Source organism: Gymnoscopelus microlampas (genome assembly GCF_963454915.1).
Source record: "Gymnoscopelus microlampas genome assembly, chromosome: 13".
Classification (NCBI taxonomy): domain Eukaryota; kingdom Metazoa; phylum Chordata; class Actinopteri; order Myctophiformes; family Myctophidae; genus Gymnoscopelus; species Gymnoscopelus microlampas.
Window position 1 is genome coordinate 21737549 of NC_139950.1, and position 22368 is coordinate 21759916.

At 40.6% G+C, this 22368-nt stretch overlaps 1 protein-coding gene across 1 annotated transcript; it reads right to left on the bottom strand.

Moving 5' to 3' along the window:
* Window positions 1-651: 651 nt before the first annotated feature.
* tmem254 (transmembrane protein 254) lies at window positions 652-5628 on the bottom strand. The gene is made up of 4 exons (XM_084076403.1): window positions 5496-5628; window positions 3790-3893; window positions 2714-2773; window positions 652-1728 (listed from the first exon to the last, which is right to left on the bottom strand). The coding sequence occupies exons 1-4, from the start codon at window positions 5580-5582 to the stop codon at window positions 1608-1610; spliced, it is 372 nt and encodes a 123-aa protein (XP_083932529.1). The 5' UTR covers window positions 5583-5628; the 3' UTR covers window positions 652-1607.
* Window positions 5629-22368: the final 16740 nt, after the last annotated feature.

Here is a 22368-nt window from a genome sequence, read left to right on the forward strand (position 1 = left end):
AATAGGCATAGATGCACCATGAAATATGAAATTAGAGGACATTTCATTAACTAGCCATGCGGCCCTCACACCTACGTCGCCGATCTGTCCAATATTTCTGAGTCATAGTGTCGGGGGCTTTGTCTGAGTACCCGTTGTACCCGTCTGTCTGTCCATTTTGTGCCCATATATGAGATTTCTGTATCTGTCTGTCCTTAACGGGGGTTCTGGACAACCGCATATCGATTCGACGGCGGGCACCGCACTCCCTCGAGTCCTTGCCGATGCACGTGCCGAGTTTGAAGTCGTCGGCCTAACAAATGTGCGTGACCATATATGGACATAGCGGTCGGATCAGTGGCAACCGGATCTCCATATATGCCTATATATGGAGATATCGGGTTTGTTTATGGTTATGGCTGAGTCATAGTGACGTGGCCGATGTCGCCAGCCCTCCTATTAGCCAATTTTAATATACAGAATGGAGGATCATAGACTTGGGCCATGGCAGGGAGCTGAAGTCTGATGCAAACTGTGTTATTATTGAAAAACAAATGTACTGTATAATGGGCCTGCATATAAACATAACCTGTATATAAAGTAATTTCAAAGGACTGCCTGACTCAAATACAACCAAATGATTAAGAAACAAACTGACAGCAGAAAACAACATTTACTTGATATGACAGTTTTTATTCCTTACACTTTGTGGACAAAAGCTACTTGGTGATTTAAAATCAAAGCACTTCACTCATAAATGCAACTGTGAGGTTCTGTTCAGAAGATGTTGAAACATCTGTTTTGTGGCTCCACTCATTCATTTTGACTTTTGAGGCAATAAGGGTTGATGATGATGGCAGGCAATCTGTCGGACAGTATCTTCAGCACAGCTTGGTTGCACAGCAGTACAGAAAGCAACATTGTCATTATCACTCCAGCTGAATGTTAATACACTATACTAGAGTACAAATCTTTCTGTAGAAAATATTCCCTTAATATAAACATTAGTTTGCCAAAACTTCTATGTAAACAATGTGTGTTCTTTCACAATCACTAAAACAAAGTGTTTGTATTGAGATGAACCCGAACTTGTGTTACCAAAGTTCATAAGGCCAGTGTGAATTTTAAGACTTCAGTAGTCAATATATTGTTATTATTATTATTACTACTAGCTTCAAAATGATCTATTTTAAAACATTGGTCTAATGTGCTACTGCCGTCTCTGAGGTTATTCATGGAGGCTCATGGAATGAAAGAGGTCCAGTTAGTGCATAGTTATTCTGAATAAATTCAGAGAGTAAGAGAAGTAGTGAGTCTATTCAACTTCACATTTCAATTCTATGTTAGAGGAATAACTCTAAAGAGGCATCCAAACCAAGCACTATAACTAAATTGTTCACCACTGTCGTCGTTATAGTTGTGGTCTGGACTCAAAAAATGTAAACTATTATATTTATAGTTATAGTGCTTGGTGTGGACAACCCTTAACAGGAAGGGCTTGATAAGTATTTTCTTGCCTGCTTGCTCCCCATCCCGTACAGAGAATCATATCTATGAGGATGACAATGAAGGGGCAGGGGTACAGAGAAGCAAGAGACTTGTGGATTTCAGCTCTCCTCCTGCAGGCATCACTGCTGTTTGGGACGCTCAGGGTCATACTTGAGAAGCAGGCCTAGGGAGGCGAAGCCAAACAGGAATGTCTGGACGAACCACAGGCAGCGAGTCGCCATGTTGTCAATGCCTTTTTTACTGCAAGGACATACGAACATTAAACACAACAAACAGACAAGTTGATTTCAAGTCCAGTCTGGCAGTATATACAGTGTAAGTTAAATTAGATATTTAAGAAATCTAACAACAATCCTGAAGATAAGGCAATGAACAAAGTGAACCCCAACTTGACTCTTTTTCTATCAATTACTTACCCAAAAAACAAAGAGAATAACTCTCACAGTATAATCCTAAGCCTCCTATATCCAGTCTGTGTCCTTAGTATTTACAAAACACTGCTGTTTTGCTGAAACCTTATTGTTTAAAACACTGCCAGGCTAAACAGGCATTGATGCCTGAATGACACACACGCCTGTGCAAGTGCATGTGTACTGAACCCCATGGTGCATGCCCAGACGCATTCCTCACTTTGCGCTTGAGATGGTAGATGGATTAAACCGGAAGTGATTTATTTAAAAGTATACTTAAAGGCAATGTTTTGGAAGTAGTGAGCACACTACTGGATACAGGACACTTGGGGATACAATTTGAGAGTTGTGTTTCAGTTTATAAACAGTACAAATACATTTTGATAGGGTTTTGCTGTCGTTAATAATGGACCCCTATTTTTCCAAATTGTCTTCTTTTTCAACAATATTCTCTTCATTTTTGGATATTCATCGTAAAGGAATGTGATACAATTGAAAGTTATCCTTGTATTCAATCCATCACTGGGTGAGTAATTATAGGGGGTAAAATGTCATTTTGGGGTGAAGTATTCTTTAAGGAATGCCTAAATACATGGTTTCTGTTTTCCTATATGAGAAACTGGAGTTCTCTGGACTTGGAGACCTCCCTTGCATTTCAAAAGGGAGACTACCTTTTTTTCTTCATTTCTGTTTCCTGATCACATCCCTGCTATATAAGTTGTTTTATAACAGGAATATGAATAGGATATGATAAAAAACAAAGATTTTGATCAGAGCACTCTCTAGTGGAGAACGAGAGTATTGTTAGTTCCTACCTGCACATCTTCATTGCGACATAGGCCTCAAACAAATGCACAGCCCAGGCTGCCAGCCACCTGCACAAGAAAAAGCTTCATTTGAAAAAAGGTTCAACCAACACCAGCCTTTTTTTCAAAAACAAAACAGAAAATGCCTAATCAGAACAGTGTAAAATGAACAGCATGTTTACATAAACTGCCACACAACTTTACACTATAATAATGCAATTGCAATGTAGTACACTGTTAAATTAAATAATGAATGGTAACTTAACTCTGAAACAATGGGTGCGCAGGATCTTGCTGTGTAGAATGTAAATGAATACTGGAGGGGCTCTAAAATGTTGATCGAATAACATCTCAACCTCTTTCCCCACATTTAAATTCTTCCCCGAAAAGTTAATTGTCAAAGTACAGATGGCCAGGTCAGAATTTAAAAGAACATTTGCATTTGAGCCTGCACACTGGGTCATGCTCCAAAAGTCTTAATTTGTATTACCACCACATAGCGTGTACCTCAGAGGTAGCTCCTCTTGGTCTGAGGAAGGGCTACCAGTCTACAAATAATACAAATTAAGACTTTTGGAGCATGTGCACTGTTTTTTTTTAAATTAGTTAATCCACAACAACCATCAATCAATTGGATTGCCACAATGACAGCACTTAGGCTGAAGAGTACTCTGTGAATGTCACATGACTTGAGAAAGAACAATTGCCCTTTAATTGTGGTACTCCACACGTAATATTCGGATGTTGCTACAGCAGTCATGTGACTGTATGGTTGATTGGCAGATGAGGAGCATTTGAAATGGCAGAGCTAACAATGTGGCAATGGTCAAAATCACTAAGAGCTTTGTTCATTTGTTTTAGAGTACTTGACACCACATTTACATTTATTTCATCCTGAATCTGTCAAGAAGGAAGACTTGTGGAAGTGTCACAGTACACAGTCACAGTTATGCCAAAGAAATCTCCTTAAAATCTCGGCGAGTGCACAAATGTAATCAAATGGACACTTAAGGGTTTACAGAGTTAAATGAACACTCGATCTTAAATTTGACAGTTTATGCTTATTCACAAGAAGGCTCACTTACCCTTTGTACATGAAGTCAGAGTGGTTGTCCACCATGTGTTTGGAAAAAGACCCCAGTGGACCGAGGCTTTCAAATGGTATCTTTTCTGGCACAAACACAGTGCACTGCAACACACAGTTAAAAGGGGTGTACCGTGTTAATGATATGTTTTGTTAAAATACGTGTTAATTAGATATATATTCTGATAGCAATCATTGCCAAAGTGTTTGTTCAGCATCAAGGGTCTCCCCATCTCTCCAGCTGGTCGGGATACCAATGTCATCCAATCAGGCGAGAGAACTCATACACAGGGTACACAAGTTAAAATGGAATTGACAATAATGGAATTGGTACACTATAAAATTGAAGGTGATAAATTGGTTATCTTTCTTCTGACTGATTAAATTGATGACCCACCTGGAAATGTATTATCTGTTTATGAAAGAGCTGGAGGGATGGGGTTACTGAACTAACACTCTATGGTTACTATCAGATTATAGCTTTTACTTTTAAAACAACAAAACAAACACGTTTTGTTTTCACCCCAAAATACCACTTAGCCTACATCACTTTAATTTACCAGTTACTCCATCAAGTGTTTAAAGGGTGTATTAAAACAAAGATAAACATGTTTACCAATGACCACAATGGATGTCACATGTGACTATTGTCATCCTATGTCCAACATATGGATCATGGCTGGTGCATGGACAACATAAAAGACCATTATTCTGCTCTGTTTAAAGGGCCCCTGACAAAAGCATAGTGTTGTTCTAACTAGTTTGGCCCATTGTTGTCAGACAAGCCAAATACAAAACGCTGCGTTTATATCTGGGGCAATGGTCAATAATAATAATATAAATAATAATAACACAAATAGTAATGATTATGAACAATTAACCATTTGCTTTGCTTTCTGTGTATGACTTTATCCATTTGTAGCTCACAGAGTGTACAAATGGAACAAATAGAACCCCGGGTCCATTTGGTTACAGACTACAATTGTACACTCTTTGTCTTAAATTAAGACAGAGTGTCAAATCAAATGTAGCCAATATTAGTTATAATACTACTACTACTAATAATAATAATAATTCTTGAGTATTACATATTGAGTACTACTCGTTTATGATGTTTTTTTGCATAATATGTTTATTTACAGCTTTACAACATAAAAACTTTATTAAATTAAGAGAAACTTGTTAAAAGGCTAAACAACTAAGCAAAGACAAAAATAACATCAAGCTAAAACTAAATGGCAGAAAAAGTTAGCTGTTCACTGGACTTTGTCCACTAGTGTCTCGATGGATGGGTGGATGATAACGGTCAGATTAGAGGTGATGCAAGACTTGGCAGTGACCTCACCTAAATGATCCACATTATACACACACACACACACACACACACACACACACACACACACACACACACACACACACACACACACACACATATATATATATATATATATATATATATATATATATGTGGTATCCTTTTAACAATCATTGTAAAGTCCTACCTCTGTACTATTTGCAAACTGTTAATAAAGTATTCAATCAATCAAACCTATGCAAAATATATGGCGAACAATAAACTGCCCGGAAACCTTTCCCTGTAACACAAGTAGGCTGCTACTACTAGCTGTGTACGTGTAGTGACTGTCTGAGCAGAGAGAATAATAGGCTTCACTATGTGTCACTGATCGTGTTCCGTTGTTGACTTACAGTAAAGTATCCCATAGAGAATGTGACGGTAATAATCCAGAAGAGGCTCGCTCTCTTGAAATATTCACATCCATCGCTTTTGGCCATGGCTGCTCTCAGTTGGTCCCTCTGTCAAATATCACCGTGTAACAAGATGCCGCCGAGTCGAGAGAGAGAGAGAGAGAGAGAGAGAGAGAGAGAGAGAGAGAGAGAGAGAGAGAGAGAGAGAGAGAGAGAGAGAGAGAGACACGTGCGTGCGTGCGTGCGTGCGGCAATGACTGGGGGAAAGGGGGTGGCAAAAAATGTTATCTTCTAGGGGTAATTCTTACCCCTTTCTGCACATCGTATACAAAAAGTAAAGGTTTTCTGCCATGCTCTCAGATGTTTTAAGTTCTAGCGCACAATAAAAGTTATCCAACGAGTTGAAAAAAGTATTTCATTTGCCTCTGTGCGGTTCCTTATTTTTAACTCTATGGTGCGGTTCCATAATATTTTGCATTAGTAGATGCAATTTAACATTTAACCAGTAGGGGAATCAGTAATGTTATACGGGCGCAACTCTTGCGCAATGTCTTAAAAACATGTAACCGGATGAGGACAGAGGCGAATTAAATACTTTTTTCAACTCGTTGGATAGCTTTTATTGTGCGCTAGAACTTAAAACATCTGAGAGCATGGCAGAAAACCTTTACTTTTTGGATACGATGTGCAGAAAGGGGTAAGAAACATGTAAAGTGGAAAATGTGCAACAATGTCCTGCTAAAACGGCACCGAGAAACGAGGAACCTCATCTCGGAGCGGAGGGAGAGGTTCCGTCGGAGCTACCCAAAATGGGGATGCTAGCTAGATGAATGGGCATGGATTGAGATGCAGTATTTTATTTATCTGAAATAAGATTCATCTGCAAATAAATGTTGGTGAAAATATGCATTGGGGGTGGGGGGGTGGCGATTGCCAATGAAAATCAAAAGAAAGAAAGGGAAGCAAGTAAAATTGTATAAAATGTCATTTAAAAAAAACCTAAAACATTAGGTGCCCATATAGTGTTTAGGTGCCCACTTTTCCTGTATCCTATCCGAGGATCCGAAGGAGTGATGTGCCAAATAGGAAGTCGGTCAGATCGGTCAGAACTATACTCTGACATGTTTTCTTCTTCTCTTGAGTATGGGCACATGATGTTATACACCCCATCCCACACCACTTCTAACATGTCACATGATAGCAATTCACATCCAAAGGAGTGATGTGCCAAGTAGGAAGTCGGTCAGAACTTTATTCTATCAGTGAGTATGGGTACAACAGGTGAAACAGGTTCGCATGAAAACCAGAGGGTACATGTGTTCCCAACAGGATCATTCCCAACGGGCATCGGCTTATAATATAGAAATTGTAAAAAATGTCAGTGTCTTCAATACACATTTCTAACCTCTTCCAAATGTCAATTCTCCACAAACTTGAATACTGTTGCTATATGACATGTCATTTCTGTAGATGTGGACAGCTAATATGTTGATCAAATGGCATCTTGTTCCATCTGCACCTTTGAGTCTCGGTAGTTCAATCATAATATGGCACTCTGTTGTCTGGTCAAATATAATTGTGGAGAATCTTCTATTCATACTCCAGGGACATGATTAAAGATGGGATTTAGGCCAAAGCAATTCAGTTACTCCAAGTCTTTATTTAGGGTTTATCAACTTCCATTATAGTCTGAAAACTCAATGCATCTTCACAATGAAACCATTAAATCAAGGACTGTACATACTGTATATGGACTATAATATAAACATACTTTAAACATTGCTATGAATAACCAGAGCTGTCAAAATGCATTGCATAATGTCTTTAAAAGATTGTTAAATATTATTTGAACATGTTCTGTTCATTAATTTAGCTTCAGTCTCATGCTGTATGCCAGGGTCAATGTCTTATTTTGCTTTTAGGATTGTGTATTAGAGTTTTAAGTGAGAAGTGAAGTGCAGTTGATCAGGTGACTTCATGTCTTTTCATATGGATTTCTGCATTGCAAAAGATGTTAACTAAACAAAGCTACTGTGAATATCTTTCACCTGACTGGGTCGTTGGGTGAAGCTTCTTTAAGCTGATCACTGTGTATTCTAACTTGGCACACTTCTATTCAGATGGTAATACACTATACTTTGCGTGAAATAACTTGGTGATGTTATTAATAACCAGAGCAGTCAAAATGCAATGAATGATGTCTGAAAAGATTTTCAAATGTTTCTTTATCCTATCAAGAAATTGTATGGATTACATGAGGGAAAGTCACTTAAGAAAGATATGTCTCACTTGGCTGGGACTGTCAGGAGCCGTCCCAAAACATGGAGACATTGATCCTACAGTAGTTGCCTGTCAGATAAGGATGGAACAGAATGGTCTTATCTTGTTTTTGGTTTAGATAACTCTGGTCTTAACATTTACAGAAAAGCCACATCCATGGGTTTATATGTCACCTACTGTACACTAAAATGTTTCCCCTGTTAACATTGCATTTTTTATTGGGTCATACACAGTAAGAAGGCCCAGGCATGTTAAAAGATCTTACATGATGTGGAGCCTACTGCACATAATACAACAGTCCAATTAATCACTGAGTCATTATCCACCTTTGTTTTTCCTCTCCTGATATCTGTAACTGTTCTCCATACGAAAAGTAAATTGATAGGCTTTTGCAAAGAATGGCGTTTAGCATTTTTTCTAACTGTTGTTAGTTAATATTTCTTCAAACCTATTGTTTTGTTGATTAATGCCCCCCACACCCACACCCACACCCACAAACACACACGCACGCACGCACGCACGCACGCACGCACGCGCACACACACACACACACACACACACACACACACACACACACACACACACACACACACACACACACACACACACACACACACACACACACACACACACACACACATAATATATGGCCTGCTAACATTTTTTTTGTTATTATTATTTATTCATTTTTGTAAAAGGGTATAAGCAAAATAAGCCATGGTTTCAGCCTATAACTTTTCGGTCACAAATTAGTTTTATTTAATTCATTACACTATGAAATTGTAAATATTATGCTACATAAATGACAGAAATACATTGACTACACTAAATCCATCACATCATTTATGCTCATATTAATAAAATGAAAAAAGAGCAGATATAAAAGACTCACAATAAACCTTGCATCCAGAAATATTTAAAGTCCTTCCTTATATAGTATATACCACTATGAAATTGTAAATATTATGTTACTACATAAATGACAGAAACAAATTGACTACACTAAACTAAACTAAATTCATCCCATCATTTATGCTCATATTAATGAAATGGAAAAAAAAAGAGCAGATATAAAAGACTCACAATAAACCTTGCATCCAGAAATATTAAATCCTTCCTTATATAGTATATGCCAGTCAAAACCAGTCATAGTATATGCCAGTCAAAGATAAAATGTTTAATCTTCATTGTCTAAATGTCACTGAAGCACACTGTAAAGACACAGAGATTTTGAGTTTTGGCATTTGGATTTTTCTTTTCTTTTTACTGTGGTCAAATTTATCACTAAACGACTTAATTTATCCTATGCCAAAACATATTTCTGAAAGGTCTTAATTTTGCATATGACTTTGCCATTACTTTGAGAGAGAGATTAGGTGATAAAAAGGGCTTGAATGGGGGCAGAGAGATTAGGTGATAAAAAGGGCTTGAATGGGGGCACATGATGTCATACACCCCATCCCACACCACTTCTAACCTGTCACATGATAACAATTCACACCTTCTTTCTTTGGGGTGTGGTTACTGAAGACTTCTGAAATCTTAGGGGATCCATAAAAGGTGTCCTCCAACAAACTGGAGGCAGACACTGAGAGACCCTCAATCTGAAAGGAACACTGAACTCCACTGCAACTACATTTGGAATTTGGAACACCATTTGAACACAAACATGTACTCCTCCACTGGTAAGTAGTGTTCATTGAGAAACAACTGATTTCAAGTTGTCATGAAATATACTGTATTTGTTTCCTTTACTTGTTAAGACTATCAATGGTTTAATTCAACACTTCTAGCTGTGAGTGAGATTTGCCTGTATAGGTGCACCACCTGGCAATAACAGTGGATGTAGATAGGGTTTATTTAAACTGCTTGGATTACCAGATAATTGTGCTTTGTGTTATGCAATGTGGTGTTCTAGTGTCTCAATAGTGGAAGGAATGTATTGAATTTGTTTGCCTTATTCTATGTTCTTTTGTATTGTTCACTGAAACACGTATTGAGCTTGTAGATCTGTTATTTTCACCTAATGTTTGCAGAATGTTAGTCTTTTATGACATGCCCAGAATACTGGTGCTAGGGTTCATGTGGTTAATAGAAGGAGATGCATGACACTAATCTCTCTCCTCTCCTGACAGATGATCCTAGACAGGTGGCCTCTGTTGCCAGTAGTGCCTCCTCCCGCAGTATGAGCCGCAGGAAGAGGACCAGTTTCACCAAGGAGCATGTGGAGCTCCTCCGCATCACATTCCAGACTGACCCCTACCCGGGCATCAGTCTGAGAGAGAGCCTGTCCCAGACCACCGGCCTACCCGAGTCACGCATCCAGGTATGTCGCCGTTTTCACCACTTTGCATGCTCACATTCGCACTCACAAGTGAAGTTACTGTTAGTATGGAGTTTAGTGGTAGGGCTTGTTGTCTTGACTGGCTCTGTATGTATCTGTATGTATCCTTGCAGAGAACTATCGAGAACACAATCTCAGTCCTTCTTACTTTATTTCTTTATCTTTAAGACAATGCAAGCATTTTTTATCAGGATGTTGTTTGGATTGACAGATAGACTGTACAATATCTACTGGCATCTTACAACAAACTACAGTAGATAAGCCCCGGTGCTCTTGCTCTGTTCCAATTTCTGTTTACACAGAAAATCATTAACTGACACACAAGAGCAGAATGTTCTCTTTATCTATTGCAGTGATATCCAAACCTAACCGTCTTCCTTTCTTTTTCCCTCAGGTGTGGTTTCAAAACAGAAGAGCTCGCACCCTGAAGTGCAGAGGAGCCAAAAAAGCCTTGTGGAACGCTGAGCTGGAAAGTCCTACCCAGGAATTCTCTCCGCCCCACACCATGGTCCCCAGCGGCCCTGAGTCTGGCGCTGTCCCTTTGCCACCCCAGGGACCACCACCTGGATATCATGCCCAGGTGAAGGAGGAGGTGTTGAAAGATTGCTTATGGCGGTGCCCTCAAGCCTACTCCACCCCTGTACATCATGGGTACTATGGCACCATGTATCAGGCCGAGCAGGATCGGTACCCTGGAAGCAGCTCAAGCCCATCCGTGACGAATGCCTGGGCTCAGCCAGGGAGTCAAACATCCCCGGTGCCTTCTTTTTGGTGCCCCTCTCCACCTGAGATGAGAAACTTGGGAGCAGCCGTCCTGTACCCTGGATCTGCAGAGCAGCAGCATTACATGTCCATTACAGGTTCCACGTCCAACAGCTCCCCCCCTGATACCCCTGATTCCGGCTACTGGGGCGGCGGCCAGGAGAACAGCCCAGCACAGGAAGATCACTGCCCCCAGGTGTTTGACTCCTGGCAAAGGTATTCTGCAGAGGGCTCAAGGGAGTCAGCCAGCCCAGGGCCGATGATGCCTTCCCAGCATGCCCCTCTGCCTGAACTATCTATTCACGAGATTATAGGAGAGCTCGGTGACGAGTGTTGGTGAGGAAAGGGACTGGACAGTCAATTCCCTAAAGCAAACCATGACTTATACTTTGTCAAATGACAGTGTCGCCTACTGAAAATAGCTGATCTACAAGCTCACAACCACATCATTTGAGATTGTGTGTATTATTTCGATTTTTTGCAATTGCCATTTGTGTATTTATTTACTGTTTTTGATATGTACATAAAAAGAGGACTGTAGTGACATTTCAGTAGATCCCATCAAACTGTTGCCAACGGGATCTAATATTTTATTTGAAAAATGTTATACTACAAATGATCCTCAAGATTTACTTGAAGCTATTTATTTGTTATCTATTACCTATTTATCATGTATTTACGACTTTCTGCACTTTTATACAAAAATAAATCCATTATAAATCAATACAATGTTTGTTTTTGTGGTAATATCTCTAAAACCTGTACAACTGAGACAGGCTCATTAGTAAAGTACTTGAATTTATTTGTTATCCACATGTTCCATCAACTTGGTAGAAAGAAAGTAGGTAAAATCTCATTACGACTAGATGGCGCTTTTGAGTTTGGACATGGGCACTAAGAAAGAAACTACAGTACATTCTGACCCAAACTTACTCTTTAGTTTAAAAATCACACCTGTGTGAAGGTAGCGGCGCCTTTGATACATTTTGTCATAGATATGTGTTTCAATATTAATATCTAAACCAATCAGACCAATCAGAACCTTGACGGGCCTGACCAATCAGAACCTTGACGGGCCTGACCAATCAGAACCTTGACGGGCCTGACCAATCAGAACGTTGACGGACCTGACCAATCAGAACCTCGACGGGCCTGACCAATCAGAACGTTGACGGACCTAACCAATCAGAACCTTGGCGGGCCTGACCAATCAGAACGTTGACAGACCTGACCAATCAGAACGTTGACGGAAAAGCCAGGTAGATACTGTAGCTGATTGGTCACTATTCATGACATCATAGTGATGTCATGAATAGTAACATAGTGATGTCATGAATAGTGACCAATCAGAACGTTGACGGACCTGACCAATCAGAACGTTGACGGACCTGACCAATCAGAACGTTGACGGACCTGACCAATCAGAACCTTGGCGAGCCTGACCAATCAGAACGTTGACGGACCTGACCAATCAGAACCTTGGCGAGCCTGACCAATCAGAACGTTGACGCAAAAGCCAGGTATAGAGGGCTAATATCCGCTCTATACCTAAAGGTATAGAGCGGCTAGCGCCGCTAAAAAAAGGGAAAATAAAGAACGGGGGATATATTCAAATATTCAAAATCTATTCCCTTTTGTCAAATATGTTTTTGTTTATTTGTTTTTAATTACATCTAAATAAGAAGCCGTACAGATCGACGTCAAGTTAAGATTTGGGGGTTAACTCCCCCCACTTTTGGCTCATTTTTTTTTGCTGACTAGTTTGACCATTAGTAATGTCAAGCTGTAGTTCTATGCTTCTTGTCGAGCAAGCTAAGCAGCAAGTCGTAACGTTGGTGTATCTTCCATCTCTCTTCCATCTCTAACTTGTCTGTCGCTCTAATTTAGCAATGGTACGTAGCTGCTGCGTTGTCGGATACAAATCATGCAATAAGTGTTCAGACGTTGGAGTTAAAATTTACACATTTCCAACTTGGAAACAAAGCTACAGACATCAGATGTCGCATGTTGGAGATATCAAATACACGTTGTATGGCTTGGGTGTCATCCTGAAGACGAAATAACATAACCTTCAACAACATTCCCGAACACATCTCTACCCGGGCCTTGCCCCTAAAATGACGAAATTCCAGGCCTGGTCTAATTTCTAAACTAAAGTAAGTAAATGTATCATTTGTGTTTATGTTTATATCTATAAAATGAGGAAAGAGCTATAAGATCACAATAAAGCTTGCATCCAGAAATATTCAAGTCCTTCCTTATATAGTATATGGCAGTTTTTTTAGTATGTCAGAGTCATAACCCTGAAGAGAAGATAAAATGTTTCATCTTCATTGTCTAACTGTTATTGAAGCACACACTGTAAACACACAGAGATTCTTTTCATGCCATTTACTCAGATTGTTGCAAGGCACTCTGGATAAGAATCTCTGCTAAATGCCTAAATTATACATTTGAATTGTATTTAATGTTTTCGCTGTGTTCCAATTTATCACTAAAGTACTAATGTATCCTATGCCAAAACAAATTTCTGCAATGTCTTAATTTTACCAATTGTCATGGCCCTAGGGTGCCATGGCTATATTTTCTATTCAGCAGTGTAAATTTAAATTGTGATAATCTAGTGTTCATGTGAAATCTGCCACCTACTGGCGTATTTTGATTTTGCAACTCACTCATTCAATTAGTAGCCTAATGAGTCTGCTAGTGGATTCAGCTTGGTGGGTTTGAGTGTGTTGAAGCTCAGTGTGAGCAAATGTTTGGTGCTGCAGAGCTCACTGTATGCTTTCTTTTGACCAGAAGCCCACAGAAGGCCACGTCTGTAAGTTTTCTGTATAATTTGTGATTTATGTGTCAAGAAGATTGTACTGAAAGATTTGTATCTCTGTTACAGTTTTACCATTCTATCCAAATTATTCAAGTAAAGATGAAAGACGACGACACAACTGTTTTTTTGTCTTCTTGAACTTTTTTGATTGGTTATCTGTTGGATTACCTGTGCTAAGGGAGGCCAATGACACCAATGACTTTGACATTACTTTGATAGAGATTAGTTGATAAATGTCTTGAGTGGGGGCACATGATGTCATACACCCCAATCCACACCACTTCTAACCTGTCACATGATAACAATTCACATCCCAAGGAGTGATGTGCCAAGTAGGAAGTCTGTCAGATTGGTCAGAACTATACTCTGACAGTGAGTACAATGGGTACAACAGGTGAAACAGGTTTGCATGAAAACCAGAGGGTACATGTGTTCCCAACAGGCATCATTCCCAATGGGCATTGGCTTAGTAATATGGAAATGGTAAAAATGTCAGTGTCTTCAATTCACATTTTTAACCTCTTAAAATTGTCAATTCTCCATGTCTAATGTAATTGAATAGTATATGGCAGTTTAATATTATGTCATAAGCCTGAGCAGAAGATAAAATGTTTCATCTTCATTGTCTAACTGTTATTGAAGCACACACTGTAAACATACAGAGGTTTTGTTCTTGACATTTACTCAGATTTTTTAAGGCACCCTGGATAAGAATCTCTGCTGAATGCCTGAATTATGCATTTGAATTGGATTATTGTTCAATTATTATATGTTCCAATTTATCACTAAACTACTTAATTTATCCTATGCCAAAACATATGTCTGCAATGTCTTAGTTTTGCCAATGACTTTGCCATTACTTTGATAGAGATTAGGTGATAAGTGGGCTTGAGTGGGGGCACATGATGTCATACACCCCATCACACACCACTTCTAACATGTCACATGATAACAATTCACACCTTCTTTCTTTGGGGTGACTTCTGAAATCTCATGGGATCCATATAAAAGGTGCCCCCCAACAAACTGGAGGCAGACACTGAGAGACCCTCAATCTGAAAGGAACACTGAACTCCACTGCAACTACATTTGGAACACCATTTGAACACAAACATGTACTCCTCCACTGGTAAGTAGTGTTCACTGAGAAACAACTGATTTCAAGTTGTCATGAAATATACTGTATTTGTTTCCTTTACTTGTTAATACTATCAATGGTTTAATTCAACACTTCTAGCTGTGAGTGAGATTTGTTTGTATACTGCACCACCTGGCAATAACAGTGGATGTAGATAGGGTTTCTTTGGGGCTCTACCCAGAGTTAATTATTGAGTTCTTATACTTCAACAACAAGGGTGCCAATATGGTCCAGTAGTGGTTGCCACGTTTTCTGAAAAGATTTTAAGGAGACGCCAAGGGAGAACCTGATTATCTCAAGTTTAATACAATATAGGATTTCATTTTCACCTAATGTTTGCCTATTTTCTCAGAATGTTAGTCTCTTATGACATGCCCAGAATATTGGGGCAGGGGTTCATGTGGTTAATAGAAGGAGATGCATGACAATAATCTCTCTCTCCTCTCCTGACAGATGATCCTAGACAGGTGACCTCTGCCGCCAGTGGTGCCTCCTCCCGCAGTACCAACCGCAGGAAGAGGACCAGTTTCACCAACGAGCATGTGGAGCTCCTCCGTATCACATTCCAGACTAACCCCTACCCGGGCATCAGTCTGAGAGAGAGCCTGTCCCAGTCCACCGGCCTCCCCGAGTCACGCATCCAGGTATGTCGTCTTTTTCAACACTTTGCATGCTCACATGCATACAATATCTACTCGCATCTTACAACAAACTAGATAAGCCCCGGTGCTCTTGCTCTGTTCCAATTTCTGTTTACACAGAAAACCATTAACTGACACACAAGAGCAGAATGTTCTCTTAATCTATTACAGTAATATCCAAACCTAACCGTCTTCCTTTCTTTTTCCCTCAGGTGTGGTTTCAAAACAGAAGAGCTCGCACCCTGAAGTGCAGAGGAGCCAAAAAAGCCTTGTGGAACGCTGACCTGGAAAGTCCTACCCAGGAATTCTTTCCGCCCCACACCATGGTCCCCAGCGGCCCTGAGTCTGGCGCTGTCCCTTTGCCACCCCAGGGACCACCACCTGGATATCATGCGCAGGTGAAGGAGGAGGTGTTGAAAGATTACTTATGGCGGTGCCCTCAAGCCTACTCCACCCCTGTACATCATGGGCACTATGGCACCATGTATCAGGCCGAGCAGGATCGGTACCCTGGAAGCAGCTCAAGCCCATCCGTGACAAATGCCTGGGCTCAGCCAGGGAGTCAAACATCCCCGGTGCCTTCTTTTTGGTGCCACTCCCCACCTGAGATGAGAAACTCGGGAGCAGCCGTCCTGTACCCTGGATCTGCAGAGCAGCAGCATTACATGTCCAGTACAGGTTCCATGTCCAACAGCTCCCCCCCTGACACCCCTGATTCCGGTTACTGGGGCGGCGGCCAGGAGAACAGCCCAGCACAGGAAGATCACTACCACCAGGTGTTTGACTCCTGGCAAGGGTATGCTGCAGAGGGCTCCAGGGAGTCAGCCAGCCCAGGGCCGGTGATGCCTTCCCAGCATGCCCCTCTGCCTGAACTATCTATTCTCGAGATTCTGAGAGAGCTCGGTGACGAGTCTTGGTGAGGAAAGGGACTAGACAGTCAATTCCCTAAAGCAAAGCATGATTTATATTTTGTCAAATGACAGTGTCGCGTACTGAAAATAGCTGATCTACAAGCTCACAACCACATCATTTGAGATTATGTGTATCATTTAGATGTTTTGCAATTGCCATTTGTGTATTTATTTACTGTTTTTGATATGTACATAAAAAGAGGACTGTAGTGACATTTCAGTAGATCCCATCAAACTGTTGCCAAAGGGATCTAATATTTCATTTGAAAAATGTTATCCTACAATTGATCCTCAAGATTTACTTGAAGCTATTTATTAGTTATCTATTACCTATTTATCATGTATTTATGACTTTCTGCACTTTTATACAAAATAAATCTGTTATAAATCAATAATTTGATTGTTTTTGTGGTAATATCTTTGAAACCTATACAACTGAGACAGGCTCATCAGTAAAGTACTTGAATGTCTTTGTTATCCTTGTTACATGTGACAGATGTTCCATCAACTTGGTAGGAAAAAAGTACGTAGGTCAAATCTCATTACCACTAGATGGCGCTTGTGAGTTGGGCCATGGGCACTGAGGCAGAACACATTCTGACCCAAACTTCTTTAGTTAAAAAAGAAAAAGAAAGATCGGGGGAAATATTCAAATATTTAAAATCTATTCCCTTTTGTCAAATATTTTGTTTGTTTTTAAATACATCAAAATAGGAAGTCGGTCAGAACTATTAGGGAACAGGATCATGGCGTCAGAGATTCGGGCGTTAGCTCCGCCCACAGTGGGCCCCATTCTATTTTGCTGACTAGTTTGACGCGCAGTGCCGCAGTAACGTCAAGCTGTAGATCTATGCTTCTTGTCGAGCAAGCTAAGCAGCAAGTATAGTCGTGACGTTGGTGTTCAGACTGTGTACATTATCTTCCATCTCTCTTCTATCTCTTACTTGTCTGTCGCTCTAATTTAGCAATGGTACGTAGCTGCTGCGTTGTCGGATGCAAATCATGCAATATCCAAGTGTTCAGACGTTGAAGCTCAAATGTACACATTTCCAACTTGGAAGCATAGCTACGGAGATCAGATGTTGCGTGTCGGAGATGTCAAATAAAAGTTTTATGGCTTGGGTGACAGCCTTAAGACGAAACAACATAACCTTCAACAACATTTCCAAACACATCTCTACCCATGCTCAAACGAGCATGACGGCACACAATAAAAATATTAAAATCAATTGTGCTCATCAGACGGAGTCTCACAGAGCACAGCAGATCCTGCTAAGTGGCTACAGGCTAGGCTGGCAGTTTGCATGGGAAGTTTGTGGCCGTAGTAGCTAAATCTGGCTTTATAAAAATAGAATTTCTATCGAATATTTTAAATACAATGAGATTGAGCTAACAGTTCAGTTTTGTTTATCTTTGTGTCCTGTCTGAGAAAAGTTGTCAAGCGTGGCTCACGGTGGCTGAGTAAACAGGGTCTGTCTGTCTGTCTCTCTGTCAGACGGACCCCAAGATAGAGATAACACTCGCAGAAAGGTTGTTATTTTGAGAGAGAAATGTCCGGCAATATGAATACATTTTGACATGTTTTATTTTTATGGTAACTGTTGTATAATCGTAATATTACACTCGCGGGAGGGTGGCTTTATCATATTATTGACACCGCGCTTCATTATTTAATACTGTCGTCATAGTCATAGCAAAAAAGATGCCGACCGGAACTACGTCATTTTGGGCAAGTCTCCGCCCTAAGCCCGTTCCCAATAGTCTGACATAAAATATTTGACTGTTCCAATCTATTACTGAAGTACTTAATTTATCCTATGCCAAAACATAATTCTGCAATGTCTTAATTTTGCCAATGACTTTTCCATTACTTTGGTGATAAGGGGCTTGAGTCCCCCACACAAGATGTCATACACCCCATCCCACACCACTTCTAACCCGTCTCATGATAACAATTCACATCCAAAGGAGTGATGTGCCAAGTAGGAAGTCGGTCAGATTCAGAACTATACTCTGACAGTGAGTACAATGGGTACAACAGGTGAAACAGGTTCGCAGGCATCATTCCCAAATCCCAACGGGCATCTTCTTAGTAATATAGAGATGGTAAAAATGTCAGAGTGTTAAATTCACATTTTTAACCTCTTCCAACTGTCAATTATCCACAAACTGTTGCAATTTGATATGTCATTTCTGTAGATGTGGGGAGAGCTCCCGGTAATATGTTGATCAAATGACATTGTTCCGATGTGTTCCAATTTATCACTAAAGTACTAATTTATCGTATGCCAAAACAAATTTCTGCAATGTCTTAATTGTACCAATGACTTTGACTTTACTTTGATAGAGATTAGTTGATAAATGTCTTGAGTGGGGGCACATGATGTCATACACCCCAATCCACACCACTTCTAATCTGTCAAATGATAACAATTCACATCCAAAGGAGTGATGTGCCAAGTAGGAAGTCGGTCAGATTGGTCAGAACTATACTCTGACAGTGAGTACAATGGGTACAACAGGTGAAACAGGTTCGCATGAAAACCAGAGGCTACATGTATTCCCAACGGGCATCATTCCCAACGGGCATTGGCTTAGTAATATAGAAATGGTAAAAATGTCAGTGTCTTTAATTCACATTTTTAACCTCTTAAATTTGTCAATTCTCCACGTCTAATGTAATTGAATAGTATATGGCAGTTTTTTAGTATGTCATAAGCCTGAGCAGAAGATAAAATGTTTCATCTTCATTGTCTAACTGTTATTGTGTTATTGAAGCACGCACTGTAAACACACAGAGGTTTTGTTAATGCCATTTACTCAGATTCTTTTTTAAGACACCCTGGATAAGAATCTCTGCTAAATGCCTAGATTATGAATTTGAATTGTATTATTGTTCAATTATTATATGATCCAATGTATCACTAAACTACTTAATTTATCCTATGCCAAAACATATGTCTGCAATGTCTTAGTTTTGCCAATGACTTTGCCATTACTTTGATAGAGATTAGGTGATAAGTGGGCTTGAGTGGGGGCACATGATGTCATACACCCCATCCCACACCACTTCTAACCTGTCACATGATAACAATTCACACCTTCTTTCTTTGGGGTGTGGTTACTGAAGACTTCTGAAATCTCAGGGATCCATATAAAAGGTGTCCTCCAACAAACTGGAGGCAGACACTGAGAGACCCTCAATCTGAAAGGAACACTGAACTCCACTGCAACTACATTTGGAATTTGGAACACCATTTGAACACAAACATGTACTCCAGCACTGGTAAGTAGTGTTCACTGAGAAACAACTGATTTCAAGTTGTCATGAAATATACTGTATTTTGATTTTTTTGTGCCATATTCCCTGTTCTTTTTTTATTGTCCACTAAAACACATATTTAGCTTGTAGATCTGCTATTTTCACCTAATGTTCGCCTATTTTCTCAGAATGTTAGTCTCTTATGACATGCCCAGAATATTGGCGCTGGGGTTCATGTGGTTAATAGAAGGAGATGCATGACACTAATCTCTCTCTCCTCTCCTGACAGATGATCCTAGACAGGTGACCTCTGCTGCCAGTGGTGCCTCCTCCCGCAGTACCAACCGCAGGAAGAGGACCAGTTTCACCAAGGAGCACTTGGAGCTCCTCCGCATCACATTCCAGACTAACCCCTACCCGGGCATCAGTCTGAGAGAGAGCCTGTCCCAGTCCACCGGCCTCCCTGAGTCACGCATCCAGGTATGTCGTCTTTTTCAACACTTTGCATGCTCACATGCGTACAATATCTACTGGCATCTTACAACAAACTAGATAAGCCCCGGTGCTCTTGCTCTGTTCCAACTTCTGTTTACACAGAAAACCATTAACTGACACACAAGAGCAGAATGTTCTCTTAATCTATTACAGTGATATCCAAACTTAACCGTCTTCCTTTCTTTTTCCTCAGGTGTGGTTTCAAAACACAAGAGCTCGCAGCCTGAAGTTCAAAGGAGCCAAAAAAGCCTTGTGGAAGGCTGAGCTGGAAGGTCCTACCCAGGAATTCTCTCCGCCCCACACCATGGACCCCAGCAGCCCTGAGTCTGGCGCTGTCCCTTTGCCACCCCAGGGACCACCACCTGGATATCATGCCCAGGTGAAGGAGGAGGTGTTGAAAGATTACTTATGGCGGTGCCCTCAAGCCTACTCCACCCCTGTACATCATGGGCACTATGGCACCATGTATCAGGCCGAGCAGGATCGGTACCCTGGAAGCAGCTCAAGCCCATCCGTGACAAATGCCTGGGCTCAGCCAGGGAGTCAAACATCCCCGGTGCCTTCTTTTTGGTGCCCCTCTCCACCTAAGATGAGAAACTCGGGAGCAGCCGTCCTGTACCCTGGATCTGCAGAGCAGCAGCATGACATGTCCAGTACAGGTTCCATGTCCAACAGCTCCCCCCCTGACACCCCTGATTCCGGTTACTGGGGCGGCGGCCAGGAGAACAGCCCAGCACAGGAAGATCACTACCACCAGGTGTTTGACTCCTGGCAAGGGTATGCTGCAGAGGGCTCCAGGGAGTCAGCCAGCCCAGGGCCGATGATGCCTTCCCAGCATGCCCCTCTGCCTGAACTATCTATTCTCGATATTCTGAGAGAGCTCGGTGACGAGTCTTGGTGAGGAAAGGGACTGGACAGTCAATTCCCTAAAGCAAAGCATGATTTATATTTTGTCAAATGACAGTGTCGCGTACTGAAAATAGCTGATCTACAAGCTCACAACCACATCATTTGAGATTATGTGTATCATTTAGATGTTTTGCAATTGCCATTTGTGTATTTATTTACTGTTTTTGATATGTACATAAAAAGAGGACTGTAGTGACATTTCAGTAGATCCCATCAAACTGTTGCCAAAGGGATCTAATATTTCATTTGAAAAATGTTATCCTACAATTGATCCTCAAGATTTACTTGAAGCTATTTATTAGTTATCTATTACCTATTTATCATGTATTTATGACTTTCTGCACTTTTATACAAAATGAATCTATTATAAATCAATAATTTGATTGTTTTTGTGGTAATATCTTTGAAACCTATACAACTGAGACAGGCTCATCAGTAAAGTACTTGAATGTCTTTGTTATCCTTGTTACATGTGACAGATGTTCCATCAACTTGGTAGGAAAAAAGTACATAGGTCAAATCTCATTACCGCTAGATGGCGCTTGTGAGTTGGGCCATGGGCACTGAGGCAGTAACAGATACATTCTGACCCAAACTTCTTTAGTTAAAAAAGAAAAAGAAAGATCGGGGGAAATATTCAAATATTTAAAATATATTCCCTTTTGTCAAATATGTTTTTGTTTGTTTTTAAATACATCAAAATAGGAAGTCTGTCAGATCGGTCAGAACTATTAGGGAACAGGATCATGGCGTCAGAGATTCGGGCGTTAGCTCCGCCCACAGTGGGCCCCATTCAATTTTGCTGCTGACTAGTTTGACGCGCAGTGCCGCAGTAACGTCAAGCTGTAGATCTATGCTTCTTGTCGAGCAAGCTAAGCAGCAAGTATAGTCGTGACGTTGGTGTTCAGACTGTGTACATTATCTTCCATCTCTCTTCTATCTCTTACTTGTCTGTCGCTCTAATTTAGCAATGGTACGTAGCTGCTGCGTTGTCGGATGCAAATCATGCAAAATCCAAGTGTTCAGACGTTGAAGCTCAAATGTACACATTTCCAACTTGGAAGCATAGCTACGGAGATCAGATGTCGCGTGTCGGAGATGTCAAATAAACGTTGTATGGCTTGGGTGACAGCCTTAAGATGAAACAACATAACCTTCAACAACATTTCCAAACACATCTCTACCCATGCTCAAATGAGCATGACGGCACACAATAAAAATATAAAAATCAATTGTGCTGATCAGACGGAGTCTCACAGAGCACAGCAGATCCTGCTAAGTGGCTACAGGCTAGGCTGGCAGTT